Source organism: Antennarius striatus, chromosome 9 (assembly GCF_040054535.1).
Source record: "Antennarius striatus isolate MH-2024 chromosome 9, ASM4005453v1, whole genome shotgun sequence".
NCBI classification, from domain to species: Eukaryota; Metazoa; Chordata; class Actinopteri; order Lophiiformes; family Antennariidae; genus Antennarius; species Antennarius striatus.
The window spans coordinates 2,245,212-2,270,816 of record NC_090784.1 but is presented as its reverse complement, the minus strand read 5'-3'; the positions used below and the strand labels follow the sequence as shown (position 1 = coordinate 2,270,816).

The window sequence follows — 25,605 nt, the reverse complement described above, 5'->3', positions numbered from 1 at the left end:
TTTCTCCGTCACTTTCTTGGGGTCCATAGTGAATACTCTAAAAGTTAATATATTTACGTAAAACTATCAGAACACCTCATGGGTCGAGGGCCGAATGACGAGGACGCTGCATAGACACCTATGTAGCTCCACACAGAGGTCCCTCTCAGCCAATGGGATGCCAGGATGCTAGGTAATAGCCAATGGCAGAGCAGCTATAAGAATGTTGCGTTCAGGAACCTGTGGGAGCTGCGAGTATCAGCCCAAACTGTGTTTTTACCTTTCGTAACTCAACATTTCTTTCGTAACTAGAGGCAATATTTTCCTGTTGAGGCGTTTTGTAAGTAGAAAATTTCGTTTGTAGAGACATTCGTAAGTAGAGGTACCACTGTATTTTTCATATACTATATAATATTTATATACTATATATGTATATGATATACTGTATATTACTATGTACAATAATGCTGACATGACATAATGAAACATGATCTTTATCGTCTGGAGCAAGACAATGACCCCACAATGACCCCACAACCCAGACAGACCCACTGTCTGTTTACACACCCGCAAAAACATTCATCCAACAGTTGTAATATCTTTATCAGAAGTATTAAACTGTGCACTGACTTGGAAATATTCCAGTTTGTGTTTTTCCCATTTTAAGAAAAACAAGGTTCTGATGGCAAATTCCATATAAACGTATATAATAATAAAATATAAGTTCCTTTATATATATGGATAGGTCTGAAGTAATGGAAAAGATCTGATGCATTGAATGAAAAAATATTTCTGTATTACATTTTCTATTTACACTTTTATGAGACGGCCCTTTTGTGACCCAATAAGGTAATGTGTGTAGTCATTTTAATAGGTCCCTGAGGGTTAAAGATGAACTCCACAATTAGTGTCATCAGTTCGATAGCAGAACAAATGTGAACTACGGTTCCTTATGACTTCTGGTCTGAAGTTATGATGGTGAAAAATAACCCAAAAATATGTCCTGCAGAACATTATGTTCTCACAATGGAGAGCAGATATTATTCCTGGGAAACAAGACGCCATCATTTCATCCTGCATCAGTTTGGTCAGAATTAGTGGATTCATTCAGGCTAAAAATGCTAGGTAGTTCCCTCACGGTGTGACAGTTAAAAAACAGAGACATTTACCATTAAAGGATGTTGTACAGTTTATATCTCAAATGTTACCACCAATCTAAGAAATACACACAGTAAAAACAAATACACTTTGAACTCATGCAACTGCATTGACGACTATTCATAAACTACGGCTCCTGAGTGGAAGCTCCAGTAGATTCACACGTCACTGAACGTAGGCAGAACTTCTACGGCTGCAAACAGTTACGATGGACAGAGATGATGAACGGGTTTGGCTCCGGACGGGACGACGGGGACGAGGCAGGAGTTCTCAATCGGGGACGTCTGAGGCGACGTGGGCCACATCAAGGACCCCGAGGGGCCCGATTCTCAGAATCAATTTGTGTTGTAACTGTTCTCAATCTTCATCTTTTGGTCTTCTCCAATGTTATATATTACTATCTAGATTCAGTGGGAGTTTCTCAAACAAAGAGAATGTATCAGCTGATCCAGACATCCTGTGTCGTGATCACCAGCAAAACACGACCAAACGGGACAGTTTGTGTTCAGTATGTTTGTAGCGGAACATATTTCAGGATTTATAGTCGTTTATTAGTAATAGGATTTCAAATAATTGCTTTCATAGTCAACATATAATTAGGTGACAAATCCATAATTCCCTGATTGGTAAATAAACTGCATAGTGAGTTTGGAACAAAGCCGGCGTGGAGCTGCTCCTGTAGGGTCTACTCTGACTCGTCGACTTACCTGTGCCCCTTTACAGCACAAACGGAAGACGAGAGACGTGGTTCTCCAGTTTTAGTTTAAAAACACTGAGTGTCTGACTTTAAGATGATCCAGAGACATTCCTTTTAGATAACCACCACTCTGTTTTGTTGTCTGATTAAAAGCAAAGAATAACACCCAAACACCACCATAGAGTAAATCCACAGCTCCTCCAGCACAGATGACATCTTCAGACACCCCGGGGCTCAGAACTGATTGGAGACCTTCTTTACATCCTTTCTGACATGAGATCTTCACCATCTTCACTGTGAGCAGTGAGGGCTGCAGAGATTAAGTTCTTCACCATCTCATCTAAAGGCTAATGCTTTTAGCCGAGACAGAAAAAAAAAAAAAATAATTTTTTTCTGAGAGCTTCTGAACTACGCTGTGCTCGCTGTATGGAGAGATGGGCTCTTGTATTTTTACATTTCAAAGTCAGTCTTCATGTCTTCCTCTGCAGATAAGGGGGCTCCAGGAACGAGGCCCTCAGAAGCTCTGACAGACGTCCATCAGATGAGGATGAGAAGAGGAATGCTGACAATATTTTGGGGAGAGATGATCTTCTTTTGTAATACGTGGAGATGAAAGTCATCCCAGAACTTCTATCCTACTTCTACCACGACGGCTGTTTCACAGCGGACTAAAACGCATTGAACAGTAATATTGAGTACTGATGATTGGCAGTCAGTGAGCTGACATGTAAGAATACAGGAGGACAGGATGGACTCCATCCTGTATCAGTTCAGAATTTTAGCATGAATGTTTAAAGTGTCATTTCTGCCAGAGGTTGGTGACAGTCTGACGTTTCATCGGGGGCATTTAATCCTCCTCTTCCTCCTCATCCCCACCAAAGGACAGAAGGCTGTTATTTTTTACTTTCTTTCCAGACTTCTCCTCCTTCTTGTCCTCGTCTTCTTTCTCTCCTCCATCAGTCTTCTTCTTTTTGCTGGTGCTAGCGGTGATGCCCTGAAACTTGTCCGAGGACGAGCGCTTGGCGGGTTTCTTGAAGAGGATTTTACCATCAGGAGGAGCTTCATCATCTGTGAAAGTGATGGGGGAGTTTTCATTTCACACACTCGACACACACCATGCTTTAAAGTCAGGAGGAAATGTTTTGTGCATTTTTCAAACACTGTTCTTGTATACAAATCTCATTTCATATGTTTTCAGTGACTAAACAAGTTCTCAAGTTGAATTAAAATATACAATAATCCTAAAGACAGTTGTGGATTATATGAGAGATACTTTGCATTTTGATTACATCATCACTCTCCTTAAATGGCCCGTCATAGCAGCCTTAAACCTCCTTACCTGTGACCTCACCTGTTCATCAGCACGGGCGTTATAACGCTCACCTTTGTCTTTGTCGCCTTTGGAGCGCATTTCGTTCTTGATCTTCTTCACGTCGTCTTCGCTCAGGTCTCCACTCTTCATCACCACCACCTGAGGCAGCTCATCCTCTCGGTCACTCCCGCCATCATCATCATCATCGTCCGCGGTGGGCATCACCTGCCGCTGCAGAGGGAACATGAAGGCAGGCGTGACGTCACTACTGTCCCCCCGCATCAGCCCAGGTGTCCGGGTGCTAGCACAGTCACACGGTAGCCCCTACCTTCGTGTCGACGGTCGGTCCCTCCTTGAAGCCCACGTCATTTTTGAACTTCTTCAGGAAGGCCGGTTCCGCCGGCTTCACCCACGACACGCCGCTCGCCTTGTTTCTATTCATGTTCAGCACAAAGCGGCCTCCGGAGCGAACGGGCGGCAGCGTAACAGGCTCCGATCCACCAAAATACAGCGTACGTCATCAACAAGCGCTGCCGCTGGTCACGTGACTAAGAGTTCCTTGTGATTGGTGGATGTGGGAATCGGGAAGTGCAGTTGGAAATTGTGGGACCTTCAAAATAAGTTCGGTAAGGGAGTTGGAAGCAACAATTTATTACAATGTGGAAATCATCTCTAGTCCCAGACGAACATACGGAACGTCACAAAACGTTTTTAAAAGTTTATAGTGTTGAATGAAGGATAAATCATAAACGTGTCACCCCTCCCACACTCTTTCTGTCTCCATCGTCTTATTTTGAAAGACTGCGGTCCACTTCCTGTGTCGTCTGTCCTCTGGACTCCTGTCAGACCACCGCAGAGGGTATCCACTGCCGTACCGTCTGCTCGTCGGTTCAACATGACTTCCGGGTGTGTTTACGCAGTGGCGGCGGGGTTCCTGGGGGCTGCGGCCTCTTTGTGCGCCAAGCTGTCCCTCGGAGCGGACTACCTGAGAGTCATGTGTGAGTCTGGGCTCCGTGACCGGACCGGGAGTCCCGGTGGAGCCGCAGCCTGTGGCTGGGTGAGACCGACAACACAACAACACAACACAACAAAATAACAACACAACACAACAAAATAACAACACAACACAACAAACAAACAACACAACACAACAAACAAACAACACAACACAACAAACAACACAACAAACAACACAACACAACAAACAACACAACACAACAAACAACACAACAAACAACACAACAAACAACACAACACAACAAACAACACAACACAACAAACAACACAGCACAACACAACAAACAACACAACACAACAAACAACACAACACAAGAAACAACACAACAAACAACACAACACAATACACAACAAACAACACAACAAACAACACAATACACAACACAATACACAACAAACAACACAACAAACAAGGCGTCATTCTGTTTTCAGTTCGTTCAAGTATGAATCTTCTTCCTCTTTTCCTTTCGTCTTCTCCCTCCAGGGTCTCCACAGCCAATCAGTGTCCTCCATCTAGCCCTGTCTTCTCATCCTCTTCTCTCACACCAACTACCTTCATGTCCTCTTTCTCTACATCCATAAACCTCCTCTTTGGTCTTCCTCTAGGCCTCCTGCCTGGCAGTTCAGAACTCAGCATCCTTCTACACGCTTCTTCACCTCTTTTCCACACTCTCCATTGCTCTGGACTGTTGACCCTAAGTACTTCAAATCCTCCACCTTCTTGATCTCTTCTCCCTGTAACCTCACTCTTCCACTTGGGTCCCTCTCATTCACACACATGTACTCTGTCTTACTGCGGCTAACCTTCATTCCTCTCCTTTCCAGGACAACAGGTCTAATAATCTCTTTCTGCTTGGTCAGTTATATATTACTCTTTACTTTCCAAATTAAAATGACTACAGATTGTAATAAACAAACAATAATTCTTCTGTCATCTATATGATGTTTAGGTTTAATTACATCCTGCTTCAAAGTGGTTATGTATTGTAATTGTCAGTGTTTATGTATTCATCCGTCCACCAAATATCTTCACAACCGATGCAGGTAGAAAGATGAAACAAAAAGCACATTACTGGGGCGGCAAAGGGGATGAAAATGAGATGATGACCTTGACTTAAGAAACCAAGTCAAGGTAAAATTTCAACTTTTGTAAACTCAGGAACCGGATAAGATAGAAAGTCGAGGGAGAAGGCCAGTGTGAGTAAGACCATAGATCAAAGCTAGTGCTTTGATCAATGACAGTAGGTCAGAGCACTATCTTTGATCTTTGACCTATGCAAGGAAGTCAGGGTAAAATTTTGAATTCTGGGGTTCTAGTTGTTAATTGTTTCTAAAGATCAGCGTATGACTCCAGTTCTGACTGTATTTAGCCGTGATTGTAAAAGCTCAAATATAAGTGAAAATGGTACAAAAACAAGGTTTATATTTATTGTTTAAAATGTGATATGTTTCTTTCCATAAACACATTCATTCTGACCCCCTTGCCTGAACACAGGTCTGTTCTTCTGGCAATGGAACCAAATAAAGTTAACTGTTTTAACTGAACTCTGTTTAGAGACTTGCTGCCAGAGTAACGTTCAATAACCCCACATTTATAAACATGTATGAAGTTTACATGTTCCGTCTTATCCGTTTCAATTGAAGTCAATGTGCAGTGAAATAATCCCACTGTGTTTTATTAATTTTTCAGAAGGTCTTAACTACTAGTATGGAAGCGTACTTTGGAGTTACGCTTCCAGACTTCCTATCATGCTGTTCAAACTTTCTCTTGTCGGGACCTTATAAAACACAGATTACTGTATGACTATTAAATCTGAAGACAGCCTCCTCCTTTTCTTTGAAACCAGTCCAGGCACCTTTTCAGCCAAGAGGAGTAGCTGTTAATTCACTGAGGAAAATAAACTATAAACGTTAAAGTCAATCCGTTTTTGATTGATCATCACATTCATATTGAAATTAAAGTTGTTCCTTTTCCTGCAGCTTCACCCCCTCCTGCGGCTGCTGTGTGGGGGCCTGCTGTTTGCCTGTAATGCCGTCATGTGGACCTTCTTCTCCAAGGCCCTCCGTCACTCCCCCTCCTCAGCCAGGGCCACTGTCACCGTCACAGCATCCAACTTCATCTCCTCAGTGAGCTCTCACACTCCTCTGTCATTGGTTCATTCTGAACCAGTGGAAGCAGTTACTGGTCTCCAGCTTGTCTGTTTGTTTGTGTCCAGGCCGTCCTGGGGAGGGTGATTTTTGGAGAGGCCCATTCGGCTCTGTGGTGGGGGGGCATCTCTCTCACTCTGTGTGGTCTGCTCGTGCTTCATGGATCCTCGTCTCAGACGTTCCCGAGGGAGGAGGCCAAAAAGGATGAGTGACGGCTCCTGCTGGTCAGTTACTGAGACTCCACCAGTTCCTGCTGGTCAGTTACTGAGACTCCACCAGTTCCTGCTGGTCAGTTACTGAGACTCCACCAGTTCCTGCTGGTCAGTTACTGAGACTCCACCACAGCTAGAACTGAATTTCTGAGAGACTTTGAATGGAAACCTCAGTGCCTGATACAGAGTGAAATTAAAACAGCAGATTTTGTTGCAGAAACCTGGTGGTTCATCCAACACAGTTGACTGTTCAGTGTGTATCACCTCCATCACACCTTTTTACCTGTGTGTGTGTGTGTGTGTGTGTGTGTTGGTGGACTTGTCAGAACGATCACACACACTACTGGATTCCCAATTCCCAATGACTGAGGATGCACTGAGGCTCAGATCCAGGGATCATTTCTAACTATGCCAAAACTACTGAACACTTGTTTGAGGGAGGGAGGGGTCCGGGTCAGGCCAGTTCCCTCTATTTGGCCTATCTGCCTCTGTCTCTTTCTCTTACCCTGTCCTTATCTTCATTGTATTTCTTTCCCACCCAACCGGTCGAGGCGGACGACGACCCTCCAGAGTCTGGGTCCTGCCTGGAGTTTCTTCCTCAATGAGAGTTTTCCCCACCACTGACGCTTATGCTCTGGAGGGTTCTGTTGGGTTTTTATGTTAAAGCGCTTTGAAATGTCTGTTGATGTGATTAAATGCTTTACAAGAAAAAGAAAGAAAAGAGAACATTAATGGGGGTGTTTGCTCCTGGGTCCCATTCTAGTCGCTCGTCTCTGAAGTATCATCCAGGAAACAGGGATGTTTTGAAGTGGTCGTGATGGTTTGCATGTTAATTTATCAATCTCCTTAAATTTAAATGTGTTGTAGCATCTCGGTGTAAAATGATGAGAACTAAACTGTTTTCAGTAATTCTAGATGCTGAATCAAAAGTCCTCACATCGTCCAGGAAGTCTATCTCTGCTGAGGAAGGGTTCCAGACTTCCTGAAAAATTCGTGTTTTGTGATTCCTTTGGCATAAATTAGGTATCTACCAATCCATCCAGACGAAGAAATGTACTTTATTAATCTCCGTGGGGAACGTATTTTTTCACTTTTTACTATATATTTTTTAAACGTGTGTGTGTCCATCGAGGTTTTGTAATGTGAAACTGTCCAGATGACTTCAAATTGCCCCTCATGCCAAGCTCTGATCAGTAACAGAAAAAACATGAAAGACAATACAACTCATGGAGATATTTGGATTTATTTAGAAATAAAACATTTACCCACAGTTAACAGTGTTAAAATAATGTAAACTTGAATGGTCCCATGATCCATTTAAAGGTTAAAGCCCTTTTATTCAGCACCTTGATAACATAATCTCTTCCACCGCCTCTGTCCAAATGTGCACCTGAGGAACAGATGAGTGCTTTAAGTGTGTCAGTGTCACCCCACCCCCCCATATCAAATTTAAAACGTTATCTGTGAATGACGGTTAAGGCTGAGGAAGTGTTCACCAACAGGAAGGCATTGGAGGACAGACTGGCTGGGGCAGAAAGTCGTGCTACGTTAGTGGGGACCTCATGACACGGTCACCTCCAGCTGGAGACCCTTCTGTGGGGTCATCAGGAGCTCCGAGGTGCTCCACCTCTGTCAGTCGTCCAATAGAAATTCTCCCTAACCAGAAAGCCCTGAAAAGTTTGACTCCATATCCCAGAGATCAGCTTGTACAGTAGCAATGCCAGACTGCAGGCGATCAGGTGAGAGGTATCTCTATGACATCCTCCTCGATGATCTCCCCCTGTGGGACAGTGATGTGCTCTTGGGGGCTCTTCTTGCAGCTCAGCCCAGCGAACGGGCTACACCAGGACAGAGAAAAGGGGCCGCCGAACGCCATCTCCATGGCCTTCCAACACGGCACCTTCCCCCATTTCCCTGTCTCCCCTTTGAGACGCTCGATTCCCTGGAGAAGACACAGCAGTGAGGGTGGTGGAAGGATCCGATCCAGGAAGGCCTGGATGTGGGTCTACATGCACAATCACATCTACAACATACAGCTGGTGACACACACTGCTACGACACTGTGGTCCTGCTGCTTGGACCCGTTTCTCATAAACATCTGACTAATGCTGAAACAAAAAGTTCTGTCTCAGAAGACTTGGATGTGGTCAGTTCTCCTCTCTAAACTCCATTTGCCAGCATCTGCTGGTTGGTTTGTCAAAAGGATCATGCTCAAGTACTAGACCGTACTTGGGTCCAGTAGTTCAGAAACTGTTTCCACATTCTTTAACTTTGCAAGACAGGCTCTTTCAAGAGCAACTTCACATTTTACCTTTATCACACAAAAATAACCAAAGACATTCCCTTTTTACCCCTTTAGCGCAGCACTGAGCACCTTCCTAGCCCCTTCAACAGTCCATCCTACTGCCCTCATGTAACTAATCAATTTTTTGGAAATCGTCTGCATGAACATTTGTGACAAATCCATTCAGCAGATGTTGAGATCAGGCAATTAAGGACCATGGATATCTGTAAACAATTCAATGTTAATTCATCTCAGTTGCTGAGATGTTGAATCCTGGCGTGACGCTTTGCCACCCACACCCACAGACTGCAGTCCACACCCCCACTCCATTTCTTTTGACTCAGCTCCAAGATCGTATGCATACGGCTACTGGACTTGTCTTAAAATATTGCACATTAAATTCTGAGCCTATTTTTTAATTAATCCATGAAGGTACGTCGAGGAAAAATAAAGTATGCGTTTCAGAATGTATTGTACACTAAGACCCCGTCCACATGGTGCCGGATTGTTTTGAAAACGCAACTTTCTTGTTGTGGTTACGCCTTCTGTTCACAACACAGATATCTGGGACAGAAATACTTTTTGAAAAAACCCTGGCCAAGGTGAAATATTTTGAAAACGGCGGGTCTGCGTTGTCGTGTGGACGCTGTATCCGCTATTTTTTCTATCCGGGGGGTGTGTCAGTGGGACAAAAACCACTGTGACGTCAGTGTGTGTGACCCGTGTCTACATGTACACACAGAATGGATGGAGTTAAAACCAGCTATTTTCTGACGTATAACAGCTATACGTTGAAGACACATTGATTAACATGCTTGACACTTGAATATTTGTTCGTCTGTGACTCATGAAGAAAGAAACAAAGTTTATATACATTCTTTCATTCATGTTACTCGCCAAAGACGCCGACGCCAGTTCTGGGTCAGACCGGGATGCGCTGTGTGCTGGTGGGAGAACTCGGTGATGGACGTCTTCTTGAGAAACGCAATTATGCGGTTACGTATGGACGGAGATTTTCTTGAAAATGCCGTCGTGTGGACGCAAATCGTTTTCTATGCGGGTTGAAAAAAGTTGCGTTTTCGAAAAGTTCCGGTACCGTGTGGACGGGGCCTGAGATTTATTCTGCTGTGCAGGATCGTAACTCAGAAAAGCATGCAGGCATGCAAACTGCAACCAGATACAGAACGACATGATGGCATTCTTCGGCATATTGCTGTACTTGCACACATTAAATATTTTTTAAATAGTAGACACTACTGTAACCAACTCTTTCAATGCACATACGCCTTCTGACATTTAAATGCTTTGTTCTCTTGTATAGTGTTTGAAACATGCCCTTAATATCATAAAACACTGCACACAATGACACACATGCATGTAGAAATAAAGAATAAACCACTCTGGAAGATGCAAACATATTACATGGTCACAACAGCGAATGCATGCTACTGCACGTGGAGCCCACTCATTCATTCCTAATGTTTGGTTGAGTCCGAAACAGAAACATCTCGAGGAGCCTGTTGGCCTTCAGACCGTCTACATGCTTGATGCGTTCAGCTCAGACAACCTCTGGCACAAGCTTACCTCTCCTCTAGTCTATAAGGAGTTGACTGCTTCGCAAAGCTTTCAGCAGAATGACTTATCAACCAAAGCAAATGCATGAGTGGAGAAAACATTTCATGGAGAAGAGGCAGATAGAGAGAGAAGCACAAAGAGAATTTAACAGCAAGGGTGTGTTGCTAGGGAAGTACAAATATTTTCTCTTGACAGGAAAAAAGCACAAGCCCCTTCACAGTCCAAGTGAAATACATTCAAAAAAAGCAAGCAAACAGTTTGTCCAATTGAAACTGAGAAGTGTTTATTGTCCCTGCATGTGCTGAAATATCATCAGAATATTTAGAAAGAATTCAAATTTCTGTAAAAAACAAATCGTCCCCACCGTCACTCTGGCTAGCGGCAGTAGTCGACACCATGGTACCAGAGTTTCACATACGTCACAAAATCAGTCTTCATTTGATCCATGCATTCAGATAACACATACAATAGCATGTACACAATGAATAGAATAAAATGCACACATTAGAACACAGCAGTTCACAAAAGAAAACTTGAAATGTGAGTACAAAATTAGCCTTGTTAGTATATGTGTGAATAAGAGCCGTTAATACTGTGATAAATACTCTGAAGTCACCTGGAATAGTGCAGAATTGGTCCTTCTAACATCCTGCTGCTGCGTGTGACGCATGCAGAGCTTTGCATGGTTAAACACGGCTTCTCTTTGAATCCACACAGCATCCATACAAGCCGTCTCCATGACATCCAGGTTTAACACATACTAGTGACCTTTTTTGTAGGAATTTCTCCAAAATGACTTCCCAAATAATGATGAGTTTCACTGAATGCGGCACAAACTCACAACATCACAACACCATGTGGGCTTAGAGCACTGACAAATGTTCGTGCACACTCACACACATACACACACACTGGAGCGTGGGTGATCAGGCCTTTGGGGGGGGGGGGGCACTCAGCTCATGTTACAGTGAGGTGGCCTACATTCTAAGTCATGCGTGCTCTCTTGGGCCACCTTCAGGTGGTCAGTTGTGTGACCCGTGTGTGTGTATGGTGGTTGTGGGTTTGCTGCTCAGGACCCATCACTAGACATCTATTCCCTCGCTCTCATTTCCTGTCATGATTTTGGGTGTTTCGTCTATTGAGGTGTTTAAAACGAAGGTGCATGCAAAACAGCATGAAGCACACAATAAACAACACAGTCCTCTTACTGGGTGTTTCAGGAATAGACGTCTGGAACCATAAGGGTAAAGTGTGTTTCCTGAAATTTAGTTAACACTTAGAGTAAAGCAAGAGTAAACAAGAAGTAAGAAAAGACGTTTCTGAAACAACAACAGAGTCATCACAGTGTTTGAGAACAGAATTCACAAGGTCAAAGTAGTTTCTTTTTCTCTGCAACTCCACTCACTCAAGGCAACACAAACAGAAACACGTGGCACACACTGTCTGCAACACAAAAAGCAGATGGAAAGCTGTTCATGGCTAGCGTGTCAGATAGAGTCAGTCACTGTCGGAGCTGAGTAGGACTTTCCCCACTTCTGTTCTGTTCGCGTCATCTCCTTCCCGGGGCTGAGCGCTCACACCACATACTGGTAGGTCTCAGCTTTCCCGTGCTCAGGGGTGGAGAAGGGACTAAACCACAAAAAGGAGAAAGGGTGTCCAAATACCGCCCTCATGTTCATCCACTTAGTTTTTTTAGCCCATCTTCTCTCTTCCTTTTTCAACTGCTCTATGCCCTGAAAACGAGAGACAACCAAGCTTCAGTTGGTGGACCTTTGTGACCCTGTTAGTAATCACAAATCACACTGATGATTTTTCAGCGCACTAAAAATATACTCATACAAAAAAATCTGAACATCCTGTTGGCCACAAACCTAGCATTACAAGCTTAAAGAACGTGGAACACTTCTCTAAATGACTTCACGATGGGGCAGTCAAATGTCTCCTGTTCATATAAACTAGAGTTGCAGACAAAAAGAAGAAAAGCATGAGAAGGAGTTGGTTTGGTGAGTTCCACTAGCCGCCAAGAGAAGTTTAGAATATCAGAGAGCAACAGAGAGAACAGTGACTCCTTCTAGTGATACTCAAAGCCTTTCATTAAATTACTTTTACATCTTTCAATCACTGAAAGTGGAACTCCACCATATTCACACCTTGACTTGACATGGTGTCAATGAAAATGTCTGGGTCAGCCTATTACTGTGATGTACAGGTAGTCCCCAACGTACAAACATCCTATTTACCAACAGTCGGAGATATGAACAAACGGGCGCCACCATGTCCGACTACTACAGTTCCCCTTTCTACCACAGCTCTGCCTCTCACCAACAATACCCCATCCATTCACTCTAAAGGTAAGCTACATTATAGTACTACATTATGCTATTTTATTAAGTGTTGTTTTCTTGTCCTATAATTGTTTCTGGTCAGTCTTAGGGAATAGTACTTTAGTATTTAGGGTAGTAATGACATTTAAATGATCTCAAATGGAGATTACAGATTGAAATTTAACTAGAACCAATGCAGTCACAGACTGCCACATCGCGCGACACCCCTGAATTCAAAATTTACCCTGACCTACTTCCATAGGTCAACGATCAAAGCTAGTGCTCTGACCTACTGTCATTGATCTAAACACTAACTTTGATCTATGATCTCATTCACACTGGCCTTCTCCCTCGTCTTTCTATCTTATCCGGTTTCTGAGTGTACAAAAGTTTAAATTTGACCTTGAACTAGTTTTCTCAAGGTCAAGGTAATCACCTCATTTTCATCCCCTTTGCCCCCCGAAGAATGTGCTTTTTATCTTTCCATCTGCAATGGTTTTGAAGATATTTGGTGGACTAATGGAGGGACAGACACTGACAATTACAATACATCACCGTTTTAAAGCGGGATGTAATAAATAATTTGTGAACAATTCAGCTTACGAACAGCCTCTAACAAGCAATTGTGTTTGTAGGTTGAGGATTACCTGCACAAGGAAAGATACTCTTGTCTCTCTATAATTCTTTAAACCAATCACAATTCTCTCATGCAGCCTGAAGTCCAGCAACATTGCCTCTGTGAAATAGCAACAGGCAAAGAAACACAGAGGGGAAGTCTGATTGAACTGATGGAACACAGCCTATTTCCTGTGAGTGACTGTTTGTTCGTGTGTTCACAGGTTGTGGTGTTGAGGTAAGGGTCTAAATGAAGGGAACAGCTGAGCCTGGCAGAGACTGGACTGAGTGTTTGTGGCGCGTTCTCTTCGGATCCCTCTTAGAAACACTTGAACAGACTGGAGGTGAGACTGAATAGATGTGATCAGGACTCATTAGTACTGGTGGGCGTGAGGCTCATGGAGCTCTAACACAGGCTGTGACACAGAGGAACCTCGATCAGATCAACTGATCCAGCGTCAGTTCAGTGTCTTGTATGCAAGACGTGTTGCTTGGCAACAACCAGACCAAATCAGGCTTTACCGCGAGTCGCCAGAAATCGCATTCATTAGTCAGCAGAGCAACTTTTAAAGAAACACAAATTACTGTCACCTTCGGGTGGGCGGATGGTCACATGACCCAGCAACCAGACCTATTGCTGTTTAAGCAGTTCACCACTTTGTCGCTCGGCGCATCAATACAGACAAGAAAACATCTCCATGTAGTGTCCATGCAAACCACAAAACAACACTGCTTGAATCACCCAAGTGCCCAGAAAGCAGTGCAGCTGTCACCTGTTTAATCCCAACGCAGTAAACATGATGTTTACAGGGGCACCTGGACTCTTGGTACCAAACAGTAGGACATGAAAGCACACTTCACATGTCATCCTGGCAACCATCGATTTCTCTTATTTGTGTATATTTAACACATTATAGTTCAGCAGAATTATTGTTCTCAGATCAGCGCAGTGATTACAGTAAATGCAATTTAAAGCACTCAGTATTGGTGTTTTTCTTTTAAGGAATAACTCATTTTTAAAATGTTTTCAAAGGTAAGAATTTGCTGCAAATGAGAGACGTCCATTAGCTTTTTAGCAGTTTGAATAAGACGGTCAAAGCTGCTAATATTAAAAAGCAAAGGAGGAACAGGAGAATTGAGGGAAGGAGGAGGATTGTTGGTCACGAAATGGGTCACTTACGGTTTCGTCGGTACAGATGGAGTGGACCTGTGTGCCGAACATCACAGAGGTGAAGATGAGGAAGAGGAGACCTTCAAAACACAGGAGTATGAGGAGGATAACTGTTGCTGGAGGCGAGAAGGAACTGCACTCTGGGGTAAGGAGGGACATGGAGGAAGAGAAGTGAAGGGGCAAAAAGAGAGTGCTATGAGGAGCTGTCATGTACTACAATCAAAGTGCACTCCGATGATGAGGATGCTAAATATTATTAAAGCAGGAAGGCTGATGAGTGTTTGGGATCGGGCGGTTCAGCTGGGTTAGGGTTATTGGCAGGTTGTGCATCTACTCGTAAATCATATGCAGACAGGAAACAAACAAGAGGGCTAAAATAACACCACCCCGGATCAAAAGTAACCCTAAGTGAGTAACTTTAACATCATCAGAAGCAAATGGCCCCAGGCAGAAGACCGCTGTGCCCACCATTGCTTTAGGTTTATGGGAATGAACAGAAAAGTATTTCCCTGAATTCAATGATGTTTGGCTGTTACAGCTCTAAATCACTGACCACAAATAAGGTACAAATTTAAAAGATTAATGTTCAACCCTGCAGAACAGCTCCTCTGTTCTGCAGGGTTAGTGCCACTGATACAGTATCCAACCAACAGTGAAATACCGTCCCAATCCCGCTGACTATTGTGACGTCAGAATGAAGCTGACTTTAGACATTTGTCATGAAGACAGTTCATCCTATTTGACATTAATTTGGTAGTCATTATAAATGCTTGAATTATGGCTAAGAACATGTTTTGTACATCACGGTGTCTGACAGTCAGACTATGAGCACTTCCTGTTTAAGTTCAAATGCATTTTTGAGGCAAATCTGAATTAACTCCAGCCAAGACTGAGGTTTTCATGAGAATGGACAGAAAATCTGAAGACATGATGCAATAAAAACACAATGAAGGCATTAAAGCGGTCTGATTTCATGCAGTCAGGTCCTGGTTACTGACTCTATTTCATTAACAGAGATCTACCTCTGGACTACACTATGGGTTCAGCTGTGACACTTATGCTTTTAGAAGTGAATACACAGTATGTTCATGGTGGGTTGGAATTTTAGAACTGTAGAACACACATAACCTCTCTGTCACCTCTGAAGAAAAGGCTCAGAGAACAAACACAGACAGGAAAGGAGCTTTCAGTGTATGAGAAATCCTCTCGTTTCCTTGCTCCATCCTACATTCTCATTCTTAAATGATGTGTCATCATTGGTTGTTATTCTTCAGCTGTGAAGCTTCTGTGTCTCAACTTCAACGGACCAAAATAAAAATAGTGGAGACTGAACCTGATGGGCGACCTGGAGGATAAATTGAGGATGCAAGATATTTGTCATGCTGCCTCCTGAACTCTGTGACACAGTGGTGAACATGAGGATGCACAGACACAAAACATGGGTCAGGTCACGTTCAACACGGATCTGTAGGGTACAGCAGGAAAACAACGCTAGAGAATTTAATGTTAGAAGAAACTTTTGTTCATGTTTTTCACTGATGGAGAAAATTTATCTGTGTATATCTGTGTTTATTTATTGTTTTTATTTTTTATATATCATTATCCCATAGCGCTGTTTTAATGCTAGAAAAGTTCTTTTGACCCACCAGCACCGTATGTTCCCAGGAAAACATGAACCTTGTATAATCTGTTCAGAATATATTTACATGGATCAGCTGTGTATTAATGCCTGACAACTTATGATACTGAGTCACTAAGATGAACTGTAACAACCCAATAAACACATTCTGGTTCACATAACGATGATTGATGTGAATTATATCAGTCCTGTCATTTAATCCAAATATTGTACATCCATGTATAGTTCATTTTCACTACCCATTTTGAAAGGTTTATACATTATAGATATACTGTATTTAAAATTTAGTATTTTAAATTATTTTATTCCAACGATACAAAGATATTTCAAAGAAAAATGTGCAGGTCAGATTTAGTTTAGTTCAAGTTTTAAAGGCTTTTCTTTTCACGCATGCAGGGATTGAAGGCAACATGAAGGAAACACACTCACTTGTCCAATCATCTTCAAAGCAGTTGAGGAAATGGAAGACCACCATGACCAGAGAGTGGAGAGAGATGAGTGCAATGTACATCTAGGTAACAAAAACAAGGAGGGACGTCAGGAACAACACGTCAACACCCACACACCCACACCCACAAACCTGCTGGTACCCCTCTGTTAATGATAGAAAAATCCACAATGGTGATTGAAAACACTTGAAACTTACAAAAGTAACAGTAATTAAAAATGTATTGGAAATTAAACAATCAAAATCAGTCATTACTTTTTAATTGTCGTTCAACATAATTTTAAAAAAAAAGAAACTACTGAAACATGCCTGGACAAAAATGATGGTACCTCTGTAAGAGACTGAAAAAAAATTGACATGAATGAAGAGCGACATGAATAACTCAGGTGTGTCCTGTAATTGGCATCACAGGTGTGTTGAATCTCATAAGTAGTCAGTCTGCCTATTTAAAGGGTGATACTCACTGTGCTGTTTGGTGACGTGGTGTGTACCGCACTGAACATGGAAAAGCGGAAAGCAAAGGAGAGGGTTGTCTCAGGAGCTTAGAAAGAAAATTATAGACCAGCGTGTTAAAGGTAAAGGCTATAAGACAATCTCTAAGCAGCCTGATGTTCCCGTGACAACAATTCAGAAGATCCACGGGACTGAAGTCAACCTTCCTGGACGTGGCCACAAGAGGAAAATTGATGATACATTGAAGAGATGGATAGTCCAAAAGGTATCCCAAGAGCCCAGAACAACCTCCAAAGAAATTAAAGATGAACTCCAAGGCCAAGGTACATCAGTGTCAGATCGCACTATTCGTCGTTAAAGTGTGAGCCAAAGTGGAGTCCATTGGAGACGACCAAGGATTTCAAAGCAAATCATAAAAAAGCGAGACTGGTGTTTGCGGAATGTTGACAAGCCACAAAGCTTCTGGGAGAATGTTCTTTGGACAGACGAGACAAAACTGGAGCTGTTTGGTAAGGCACATCACCTCTATGTTCACAGATGGAAAAATCAAGCATATGAAGAACACTGTCTACTGTGATACATGGAGGAGATTTGGTCATGTTCTGGGGCTGCAAAGGGTGTCTTGAATCTGTGTAAGGTAAAATGAAATCTCAAGACCATCAAGGCATTCTGGAGAGAAATGGGCTGCCTAGTGTCAGAAAGCTTGGTCTCAGTCGCAGATCATGGGTCTTCCAACAGGATAACGACCCCAAACACACAGCTAAAAACACCCAAGAATGGTTTAGAGAAAAGCATTGGACTATTCTGAAGTGGCCTTCTACGAGCCCAGATCTAAAGCCTATTGAACATCTGTGGAAAGAGCTGAAATATGGGAGAGGACAACTAGAGAAGTATTCTCACGAGGAGTGGGCCAAAATACCTGTTGGGAGGTGTGGAGGTCTCATTGACAGCTACAGAAATGGTTTCATTACAGTGATTGCCTCATAAGGTTGTGCAACAAAATATGAAGTTATTGGTACCATCCTTTTTGTCCAGGCCCGTTTCATTAGTTTGTTTTTTTAAACAATTCTGTTGAACGACAATTCCAAAGTAATGTCTGATTTTGCTTAATTTTCAATAAATTTTTATTTATTGTTACTTTTCGAAGTTTCAAGTGATTTTGGTGACCATTGTGGGTTTTTCTTTCATTAACAGAGGGGTACCAACAATTTTGTCCATGTTTTCTTTGTCCACACTTAAAAATGTGTTCCCAGCGGTTTATTTTTGCAACCATGAAAATATCCAATGTACCCAAAGAATATGATTTTTGCTGGATTTATAATAAATTTAATACAGAAACTGTTTTCTTTCAACAAAACTACATAAATCAGCTATAACCAAGACGGAGGAAACAGTGACTGACAGGGTACCACATAAACAGTGGCAGGATGCACTTGTTTACTGTCAACAAAGGCAGCTAGAAGAAAAGGGTCTTGTTCACTAACCGGGTCATGATTCTGGAAAGATTCATCGCCTTTTAAATGTTTCAAAAGTAAATTTTTAATTTCTTTTTTTTTGTTTGAGAAACACAACAGTAATTGGTTCTTTTATTCTGGAGTAGTCACATTTCTACAGAAATCCACTATTCACACCAAAACAACCTGGGGTAGTGCTTTAAGGGGAAGCTTTGCTACAGGTTAGGGGAACATGTTGATTTTGAAGTGTATTCTTTGTTTAGGGGGACTAGTTCAGTAATACAGATGTAAGTGTGAGCACAGACTTAACTTCTTCCTCCCTAGTTTGAAGGCAGCAAAGGTCAAGCAGGTAAAAGGAGAGAGGCAGTAGTTTGAGCAACAGCAAAGCAGCAAGTCACAGAAATCAATTGACTTTCATATTTCATTACAGTAATGAAACAACCTGGGGCAGTGCTTTAGGGGAAGCTTTGCTACAGGTTAGAGGAACATGTTGATTTTGAACTGCATTCTTTGTTTAGGGGGACTAGTCACAACCACGCAACCAGGAAGGAAGATAACACACAGCATCGTCTTCAGAACAACCACCCCCACACATGGATTCCCAAAAATGATTGAAACCCCTGTGGTGTGTTACAGCAGTGGGTGGGTGGTGTGATGGAACACTGGACTACTGGGGGTGGAGGTCTGGCAGTAACTTTCTGGTTTAATGGGTGTTTATGGTCAGTCTACGACAGGCTGTTTCATCAACTTACTGTGAAAAGCACAAAATACTTTTGATTGTTCTCCCCAACGCAGTTGTTGACCCAGGGACAGTGGTGGTCCATCTTCCGTATGCAACGTTTGCAAACACTGTGACACAAACAATAAGATGAGAAAAAGATGAGGTGACACTATGTCAGGTCCACAAAGCAACCAAAGGGGAACAGTGCAAAAAAACACCAAAAAACACAAGGGAGCAAAACGCACACGTTTCACAATATAACAGCTTATTGAATTTAAAAGAGTCGGACTTTAATTACTGCAACTAAAGGCTCCCACTGTGACCATGGGACCGGTTGAACGTCCTTCTGCCCCACCTGCAGTGGTGTGCTCGGTCAGGCTTGATGCTGCAGCACTTGGGACATTTGTAGACAACCTGTCCTGGTTTCAGCTGAAGGCTCTCTATGTACTCCTTGGTGGCATTCCCTTTAGGCACTGCTCCCTAACACAAAACATGAGCGCACCAGTTGAGGACTTCAGAGTCATTTGTGACATATTAATGCTGCATCCTACTGCTACTCAAACAAACTCACAGATTACACATACTGTACTTTTTTATGTTTTGCTGAAATAAACAAGTTTCTATTGAACAAAGCAAAACTCCAAACTCTTAATGACAATGGGAGGTAAAACATGACAATCTGCAGCCTAATTTTAAAATTTGTGTATAACACCAAAGAAGTCCCACATACAGGGTCGGTGCACATGGCCCTGAGGTGTGAGGCAAGGGCAAGGAAGGCAAGCGCATTGAACAGGGCACCGTTCACAATGCTGTAAGTTAGACTTTTGGAGGGCAGAAGCATCACAAACAGCACCACAAACTCTGCATAGAACACCAGCATCCAGGTGATGACCGCGCACACGATGCCACAGGCGTCCCTGATGAACCACATGGCAGAGGCAGAGGAGGAAGTGATGACATCTTTGGAGATAGGAATGCGCTGCTCGGTCTGTAGGTAGTTGGTTCCTGCCCCTGCCCCACTCTGCCCACGCCCGTGCTCTGTGTCCCTGCATCTGTGGACCGGGCTCTTCATTCTTCATCTATGATAGACAGTTGCTGCTGGACCCACTGTGCCTTCAAGCCCCGCTTTCAGTCATGGCATGCTGGAGAAGAGCAGATCATAGGTTAGACAAGAGTTTGGATATATATACACATACACACACAGTAATCCCTTGCCCATTTGCACATCAACACTCACGACTTCCCCTCATCGCGTATTTTTGGTGGGCAGTCACGCGATACCATACGCAAATTCTATTGCTTGACGGAAGTGCGCTACGTTCCGTGAATCTTGGACTTCTCTGAGGCACAAAAGTGCTTTAAACAGTCTATCAGAGTGTGGGAAAAGGTAATACACATAGTAGGTGGTTTAACATCAGTATGGGGAGGGTTCATGAACGTTTAAATTACTGTAAATAATCATCTTCTTTTCCTTTCAGCTTTTCCCTTCAGGGGTTGCCACAGCGAATCAGTTACCTCCATCAACAGTAAAAACATTGGTTTAAATTGCCGTAAATAATAAGATAGTTTGTCGCTATACTGCGGACTTCGTTATTCGCTTGTGGTTTTTGGAATGCATTAATTGCAAGGAACAAGGGGTTACTGTGTGTATATAGTATATGTGTGTGTGTGTGTGTGTGTGTGTGTGTGTGTGTGTGTGTGTGTGTGTGTGTGTGTGTGTGTGTGTGTAGCTCAGGCTGTTCCAGTCTCACGGCTGAATTCAAAACATCTTTATAGCCATGTATAGTATAGTATAGTATAGTATAGTATATATACTATGCTATAGTATATATACTATATAGTATAGCCATGTAAATAAGCTATGAGTATTGCCTTTATTATTTTCCTATATGATAATAATGGCTTATTCAGTAAAAGACGGCTTATGAGACGACTTAGTGCTGTAACGAACAGCTCGTTGGTTTTTACGGAGCTGACCTGAACCTGAACGCAGCGCGAGTCAAAACAATGTAATAAATGTTGGTCACAGTTAGCTAGCTGCTCAGCTAACGTTGCATTTACGATCCTGTTCGCATCGTCCTATCAAAGCTCTTCCCTCAGCCGTAAAGCGGAGTAAGCCCCGAGGCGTCTGCCTGTCTTATTCCTGATTAACTATCGTTACATCCCGCTGGACCTCACCTGAAACGCGAACAACCCTCTCGGTCTGGACGGCTCGCTGTTGCTGCTAGTAGCTTCCGTCGGTGTCACGCATCCGCCCCGCCCACTTCCCCCTAAAATGAATACGTAATGACGTAATGACGTAACTTCCTGTGCGTCATTTCACTATAGTGTCACATTCTGTTAATGATCAAAAGGAACGATTCAAATGATGTATTAGCAGTGCTGTGCGGTGAGGTTCATGGCTGGTGAGGCACTGATTTCATCATAATTACATTTAAAAAAAATATGAACCCACTATTTACACATACAAACTAACACAATTAGCACATTTGATCAAAAAACGTTATGTTGTTTCCTACATGTTTGTTCATATGTTACGTTTACTTATAAATGAAGTCCATGTGCAGCTCCTTCTGAACAAAAGCATCGAAAAAATGTTGAGTCGAGATATGTAATCCTCCGTTTTTATAGTAAGGCAAGGCGAGCAGAAAACAAATGAATGGCTGCACTTGACTGCAGATCGTAGTTTACTGTCACTTCTACGGCCGAGGAAGAGGAATCCTTGGCCGGATCCCTGGGATCACCAGCGCCCCCTAAGAGGAGGCTGGAGAACTGCGGGCCTCACGTAGTGCCTTGTCCCAGCGGTTTCAGGACCGCTCAACTCATGAAAGACATTACACACGTACAGTTGTTGACAAAAAAAACACTGTACATTAGCTAAATTATGGGAATTTAGTTCATAGAGCAATAGTGACATATAGACAGATAGCATTACGGGCACACTATAGCATGCCAGCACAGCTAGTCGAGCCATGGGCGCAGATTCATAAAAATAGCCTAAAATTGGTGACGTTAAACGGAAAATAACTTTATAATACACATCACTGGATAAATATCCATCCATCCATTTTCTGCCGCTGTATCTGCCGCAGCGGTTCACAGGGAGCTGGAGCCTATCCCAGCTGGCATGGGGTGTGAGGCGGGGGACACTCCGGGCACGACGCCAGTGCACCGCGGAGCCACACAAGAAGACAGACAAGCACACTCACACTCACTCCTACGGGCAATTTGGGACCGGCCAATCAACCTGAAGTGCATGTTTTTGGAGGTGGGAGGAGGCCGGCGAGCCTGGAGAGAACCCACGCAGACACGGGGAGAACATGCAAATTCCGCACAGAGCGGGACTCAAACCCGGAACCGCCGTGTTGTGAGGCGACAGCACGACCCACTCCGCCACCGTGCTGCCCCACTGGATAAATATAACCATTTAATGTAATTCTTCCAGGTGAGGCAGGTGAGGCACGGCCTCACCTGCCATCATGAAAGAAAAATTGTCACTGTGTAGTAGTTAGAATAGAATAGAATAGAATAGAACAGAATACAATAGAATAGAATAGAAAGCCTTTATTGTCACTATACATGGTATAATGACATTTTAGCAACTCCTCACAGTGCAATAGTGTAACAGTAGAAATAGTAGAATAAATACAATACAAATACAAGTACAGTATATACAAACATTATGCTGTATGCCGACTATTTACAGGTGTATACATCGAGATACGTGAAGCGCCATGCCCAGCACGGCGTATTGCATGTTCCCAAATTGCACAGTATGTGTGTGTGTGTGTGTGTGTGTGGGTGTGTGGGTGTGTGTGTGGGTATCAGTGCATGCTTGAGTTAAGCAGAGTAATGGCTTTCGGGAAGAAGCTGTTGTGGAATGTGTTAGTTCTAGTTTTGAGGCACCTGTGTCGTCTGCCTGAGGGCAGCAGGTCAAACAGGCCTGAACTGGGGTGGGATTTGTCCTTTGCTATGTTCCTTGCTCTGCTGAGGCAGCGGGAGGAGTAGATCTCCGACAGGGAGGACAGAGAGCAGCCAATGATCTTCTCAGCCGCCTTCACGACTCTCTGGAGCCTCTTCCTGTCCTCCATGGTGCAGCTGCCGTTCCACACTGTGATGCAGTAGGTCAGCAGGCTTTGGACTGATGAGCGGTAGAAGGCCAGCAGCAGGGAGGGGTTCAGGTTGTATTTTTTGAGAACCCTCAGGAGGTGGAGCCGCTGCTGTGCCTTCTTGATGATGGCAGTGGTGTTGTCCGACTAGGAGACATCAGAGGAGATGAGGACGCTGAGGAACCGGAAGGTTTGAATCCTCTCCACACACTCACCGTCGATGTAGAGCGGGGCTGAGTCCGTGCTGAGCCTCCTGAAGTCCATGATGAGTTCTTTTGTTTTGTTGGTGTTCAGAGCCAGGTTATGCTCTGAACACCAGGCTACCAACTTCTGGACCTCCTCACTGTAGGCTGTCTCGTCACCCCCGGAGATGAGACCGACCACTGTACCGACCACTGTGGTGTCGTCAGCAAACTTGACTATCAAGTTGCTGTCGTGGGTCGGACGGCAGTCGTGGGTGTAGAGGCAGTACAAGAGGGGGCTCAGCACGCAGCCCTGTGGGGAGCCGGTGCTCAATGTCCGTGTGGTGGAGAGGTGGGGGCCGGGTCTCACAGTCTGGGGTCGGTTTGTGAGAAAGTCCTTTATCCAGGCACATGTGAGAGGAGGGAGACCGACGGTGGAGAGTTTATTGTTGAGGATGTCCGGGACTATAGTGTTGAATGCAGAACTATAATCCACGAACAGCATGTGAACATAACTCTGCTGCTGCTCCAGGTGCAACAGCGTTGAGTGGAGGGCTATGGCGATGGCATCCTCAGTGGATCTGTTTTTTCCCCCATAGGCAAACTGGTGTGTATCTAAGCCAAGGGGGGAGAAAGTCCTTGATGTGCTGGAGGACTAATCTCTCGAAGCACTTGGTGATTACCGGGGTGAGGGCTACAGGGTGATAGTCATTTAGGGTGGTGGCTGGCATCTTTTGGCGTTATTACACGCTATTATAGTTATTCCAGAAATGATTCTGTCTGTCTGTCTGTCTATCCATCCATCCATCCATCTATCTATCCATCTATCGGTCTATCTGTCCGTCCGTCCTTCTATACGCTCATCCTTTCATCGATCTCATTATCTATTTATTAGCTTGTGTTGAACTATAATTTATAACTTCATAAAGTCAATAACATGGTGCTCTTCCAGTGAAGATGTGAGGGCTAGTTTTTAAAGTGACTATCCATATAAGTATAATTGAGCCTATTGAAATATTATTTATTTTTAGTTCATTCCAAAATGCATCATTCCAAAATACATGGAATGTATGACATTTAAATCAGATGTGTCCCAATTACTCTATGAATTTTAAAAATTAAGACCATCACTAGAGGGTAGTGGTGTGCAGAGAAAAAGTTGATCTGAGCACATGAGTCCTTGTTCATTTTCATCACCACCCTACACTGATTATTACTGATATTAATGCATTGAAAATATATGATAATATTTCGTGAGGGGAACTGAAGGAAGTGTATTTCAACATTTTGCACATTGATAGATAGATAGATAGATAGATAGATAGATAGATAGATAGATAGATAGATAGATAGATAGATAGATAGATAGATAGATAGATAGATAGATAGATAGATAGATAGATAGATAGATAGATAGATAGATAAACTATAACTAAAATATAAACAGTATAAAATTAAAATATAAAATAGTATAAAATTAAAATATAAACAGTATAAAATTAAATTAAATCCATTTAACCATGTGCTGACCTCACCACCTCCCCCCCGCTCCTCCTGAGAGAGTCATTGTACCCCCTGATGGCACGGGGCACGAAGGAGGACCTCAGCCTCTCTTTGGAGGCACTGTGTGACAGCAGTCTGTCGCTGAAGGTGCTTCTCTGCTGGGAGAAGGTGGTGTGTAGGGGGTGGCTGGTGTTGTTCATGATAGCCTTAACTTTAGACATGGTCCTGCTCTCCAGAAGCGTCTCCACAGAGTCCAGGCTCAGCCCGACCACTGAGCCCGCTCTGCGGATGAGTCTGTTCAGACGGTCCATATCTCTTTTCCTGGCTCCCCCACCCCAACACACAATGGCGTATGACAGCATACTGGAGACTATGGACTGATAGAACATGAGAAGGAGCTTAGGACAGATGTTGAAGGAGGCCAGCCTCCTTAGGAAGTACATCCTGCTTTGCCCCTTCTTGTACACACAGAGTTGAGTGACCAGTCCAGTCTGCTGTGTAGCTGCAGTCCCAGGTACTTATAGTTTCCTACCACCCCCACCTCACTGCCTTTGATGATAGATAGATAGATAGATAGATAGATAGATAGATAGATAGATAGATA

At 43.3% G+C, this 25,605-nt stretch overlaps 3 protein-coding genes across 6 annotated transcripts; 1 reads left to right on the top strand and 2 right to left on the bottom strand.

Moving 5' to 3' along the window:
- Nucleotides 1-1,155: 1,155 nt before the first annotated feature.
- On the bottom strand, nucleotides 1,156-3,686 carry kiaa1143 (KIAA1143 ortholog). The gene is made up of 3 exons (XM_068322823.1): nucleotides 3,475-3,686; nucleotides 3,218-3,377; nucleotides 1,156-2,902 (listed from the first exon to the last, which is right to left on the bottom strand). Exons 1-3 carry the CDS (start codon nucleotides 3,586-3,588, stop codon nucleotides 2,682-2,684), a joined length of 495 nt encoding a protein of 164 aa, XP_068178924.1. The 5' UTR covers nucleotides 3,589-3,686; the 3' UTR covers nucleotides 1,156-2,681.
- A 219-nt stretch (nucleotides 3,687-3,905) lies between these two features.
- LOC137600920 (transmembrane protein 42-like) lies at nucleotides 3,906-7,611 on the top strand. Its single transcript, XM_068322825.1, has 3 exons — nucleotides 3,906-4,203; nucleotides 6,144-6,290; nucleotides 6,380-7,611. The coding sequence occupies exons 1-3, from the start codon at nucleotides 4,042-4,044 to the stop codon at nucleotides 6,521-6,523; spliced, it is 453 nt and encodes a 150-aa protein (XP_068178926.1). The 5' UTR covers nucleotides 3,906-4,041; the 3' UTR covers nucleotides 6,524-7,611.
- A 136-nt stretch (nucleotides 7,612-7,747) lies between these two features.
- Nucleotides 7,748-21,489, bottom strand: zdhhc3a (zinc finger DHHC-type palmitoyltransferase 3a). 4 transcript variants are annotated; one of them, XM_068322819.1, is made up of 7 exons: nucleotides 21,386-21,489; nucleotides 19,938-20,349; nucleotides 19,563-19,687; nucleotides 19,239-19,335; nucleotides 16,561-16,642; nucleotides 14,502-14,632; nucleotides 7,748-8,465 (listed from the first exon to the last, which is right to left on the bottom strand). In XM_068322819.1, the coding sequence occupies exons 2-7, from the start codon at nucleotides 20,277-20,279 to the stop codon at nucleotides 8,259-8,261; spliced, it is 984 nt and encodes a 327-aa protein (XP_068178920.1). In that variant the 5' UTR covers nucleotides 20,280-20,349; nucleotides 21,386-21,489; the 3' UTR covers nucleotides 7,748-8,258. The 4 variants fall into 4 exon arrangements, with proteins under 4 accessions (XP_068178920.1, XP_068178922.1, XP_068178921.1 ...); XM_068322821.1 differs by having other exon boundaries at nucleotides 14,502-14,572; XM_068322820.1 differs by having other exon boundaries at nucleotides 8,323-12,115.
- Nucleotides 21,490-25,605: the final 4,116 nt, after the last annotated feature.

What these genes read in the sequence shown, in the direction of transcription:
- kiaa1143 (XM_068322823.1), bottom strand. Translation starts at nt 3,588, where the DNA reads ATGAATAGAAACAAGGCGAGCGGCGTGTCGTGGGTGAAGCCGGCGGAA. An exon ending in GACCGACCGTCGACACGAAG is followed by an intron (nt 3,378 to 3,474) that starts GTAGGGGCTACC and finishes TTCCCTCTGCAG; the next exon opens with CGGCAGGTGATGCCCACCGC. An exon ending in CAAAGGCGACAAAGACAAAG is followed by an intron (nt 2,903 to 3,217) that starts GTGAGCGTTATA and finishes TCACTTTCACAG; the next exon opens with ATGATGAAGCTCCTCCTGAT.
- LOC137600920 (XM_068322825.1), top strand. Translation starts at nt 4,042, where the DNA reads ATGACTTCCGGGTGTGTTTACGCAGTGGCGGCGGGGTTCCTGGGGGCT. An exon ending in GAGCCGCAGCCTGTGGCTGG is followed by an intron (nt 4,204 to 6,143) that starts GTGAGACCGACA and finishes CTTTTCCTGCAG; the next exon opens with CTTCACCCCCTCCTGCGGCT. An exon ending in CATCCAACTTCATCTCCTCA is followed by an intron (nt 6,291 to 6,379) that starts GTGAGCTCTCAC and finishes GTTTGTGTCCAG; the next exon opens with GCCGTCCTGGGGAGGGTGAT.
- zdhhc3a (XM_068322819.1), bottom strand. Translation starts at nt 20,279, where the DNA reads ATGAAGAGCCCGGTCCACAGATGCAGGGACACAGAGCACGGGCGTGGG. An exon ending in GACCGAGCACACCACTGCAG is followed by an intron (nt 19,336 to 19,562) that starts GTGGGGCAGAAG and finishes TTTGTGTCACAG; the next exon opens with TGTTTGCAAACGTTGCATAC. An exon ending in CCATCTGTACCGACGAAACC is followed by an intron (nt 8,466 to 14,501) that starts GTAAGTGACCCA and finishes TGTCTTCTCCAG; the next exon opens with GGAATCGAGCGTCTCAAAGG.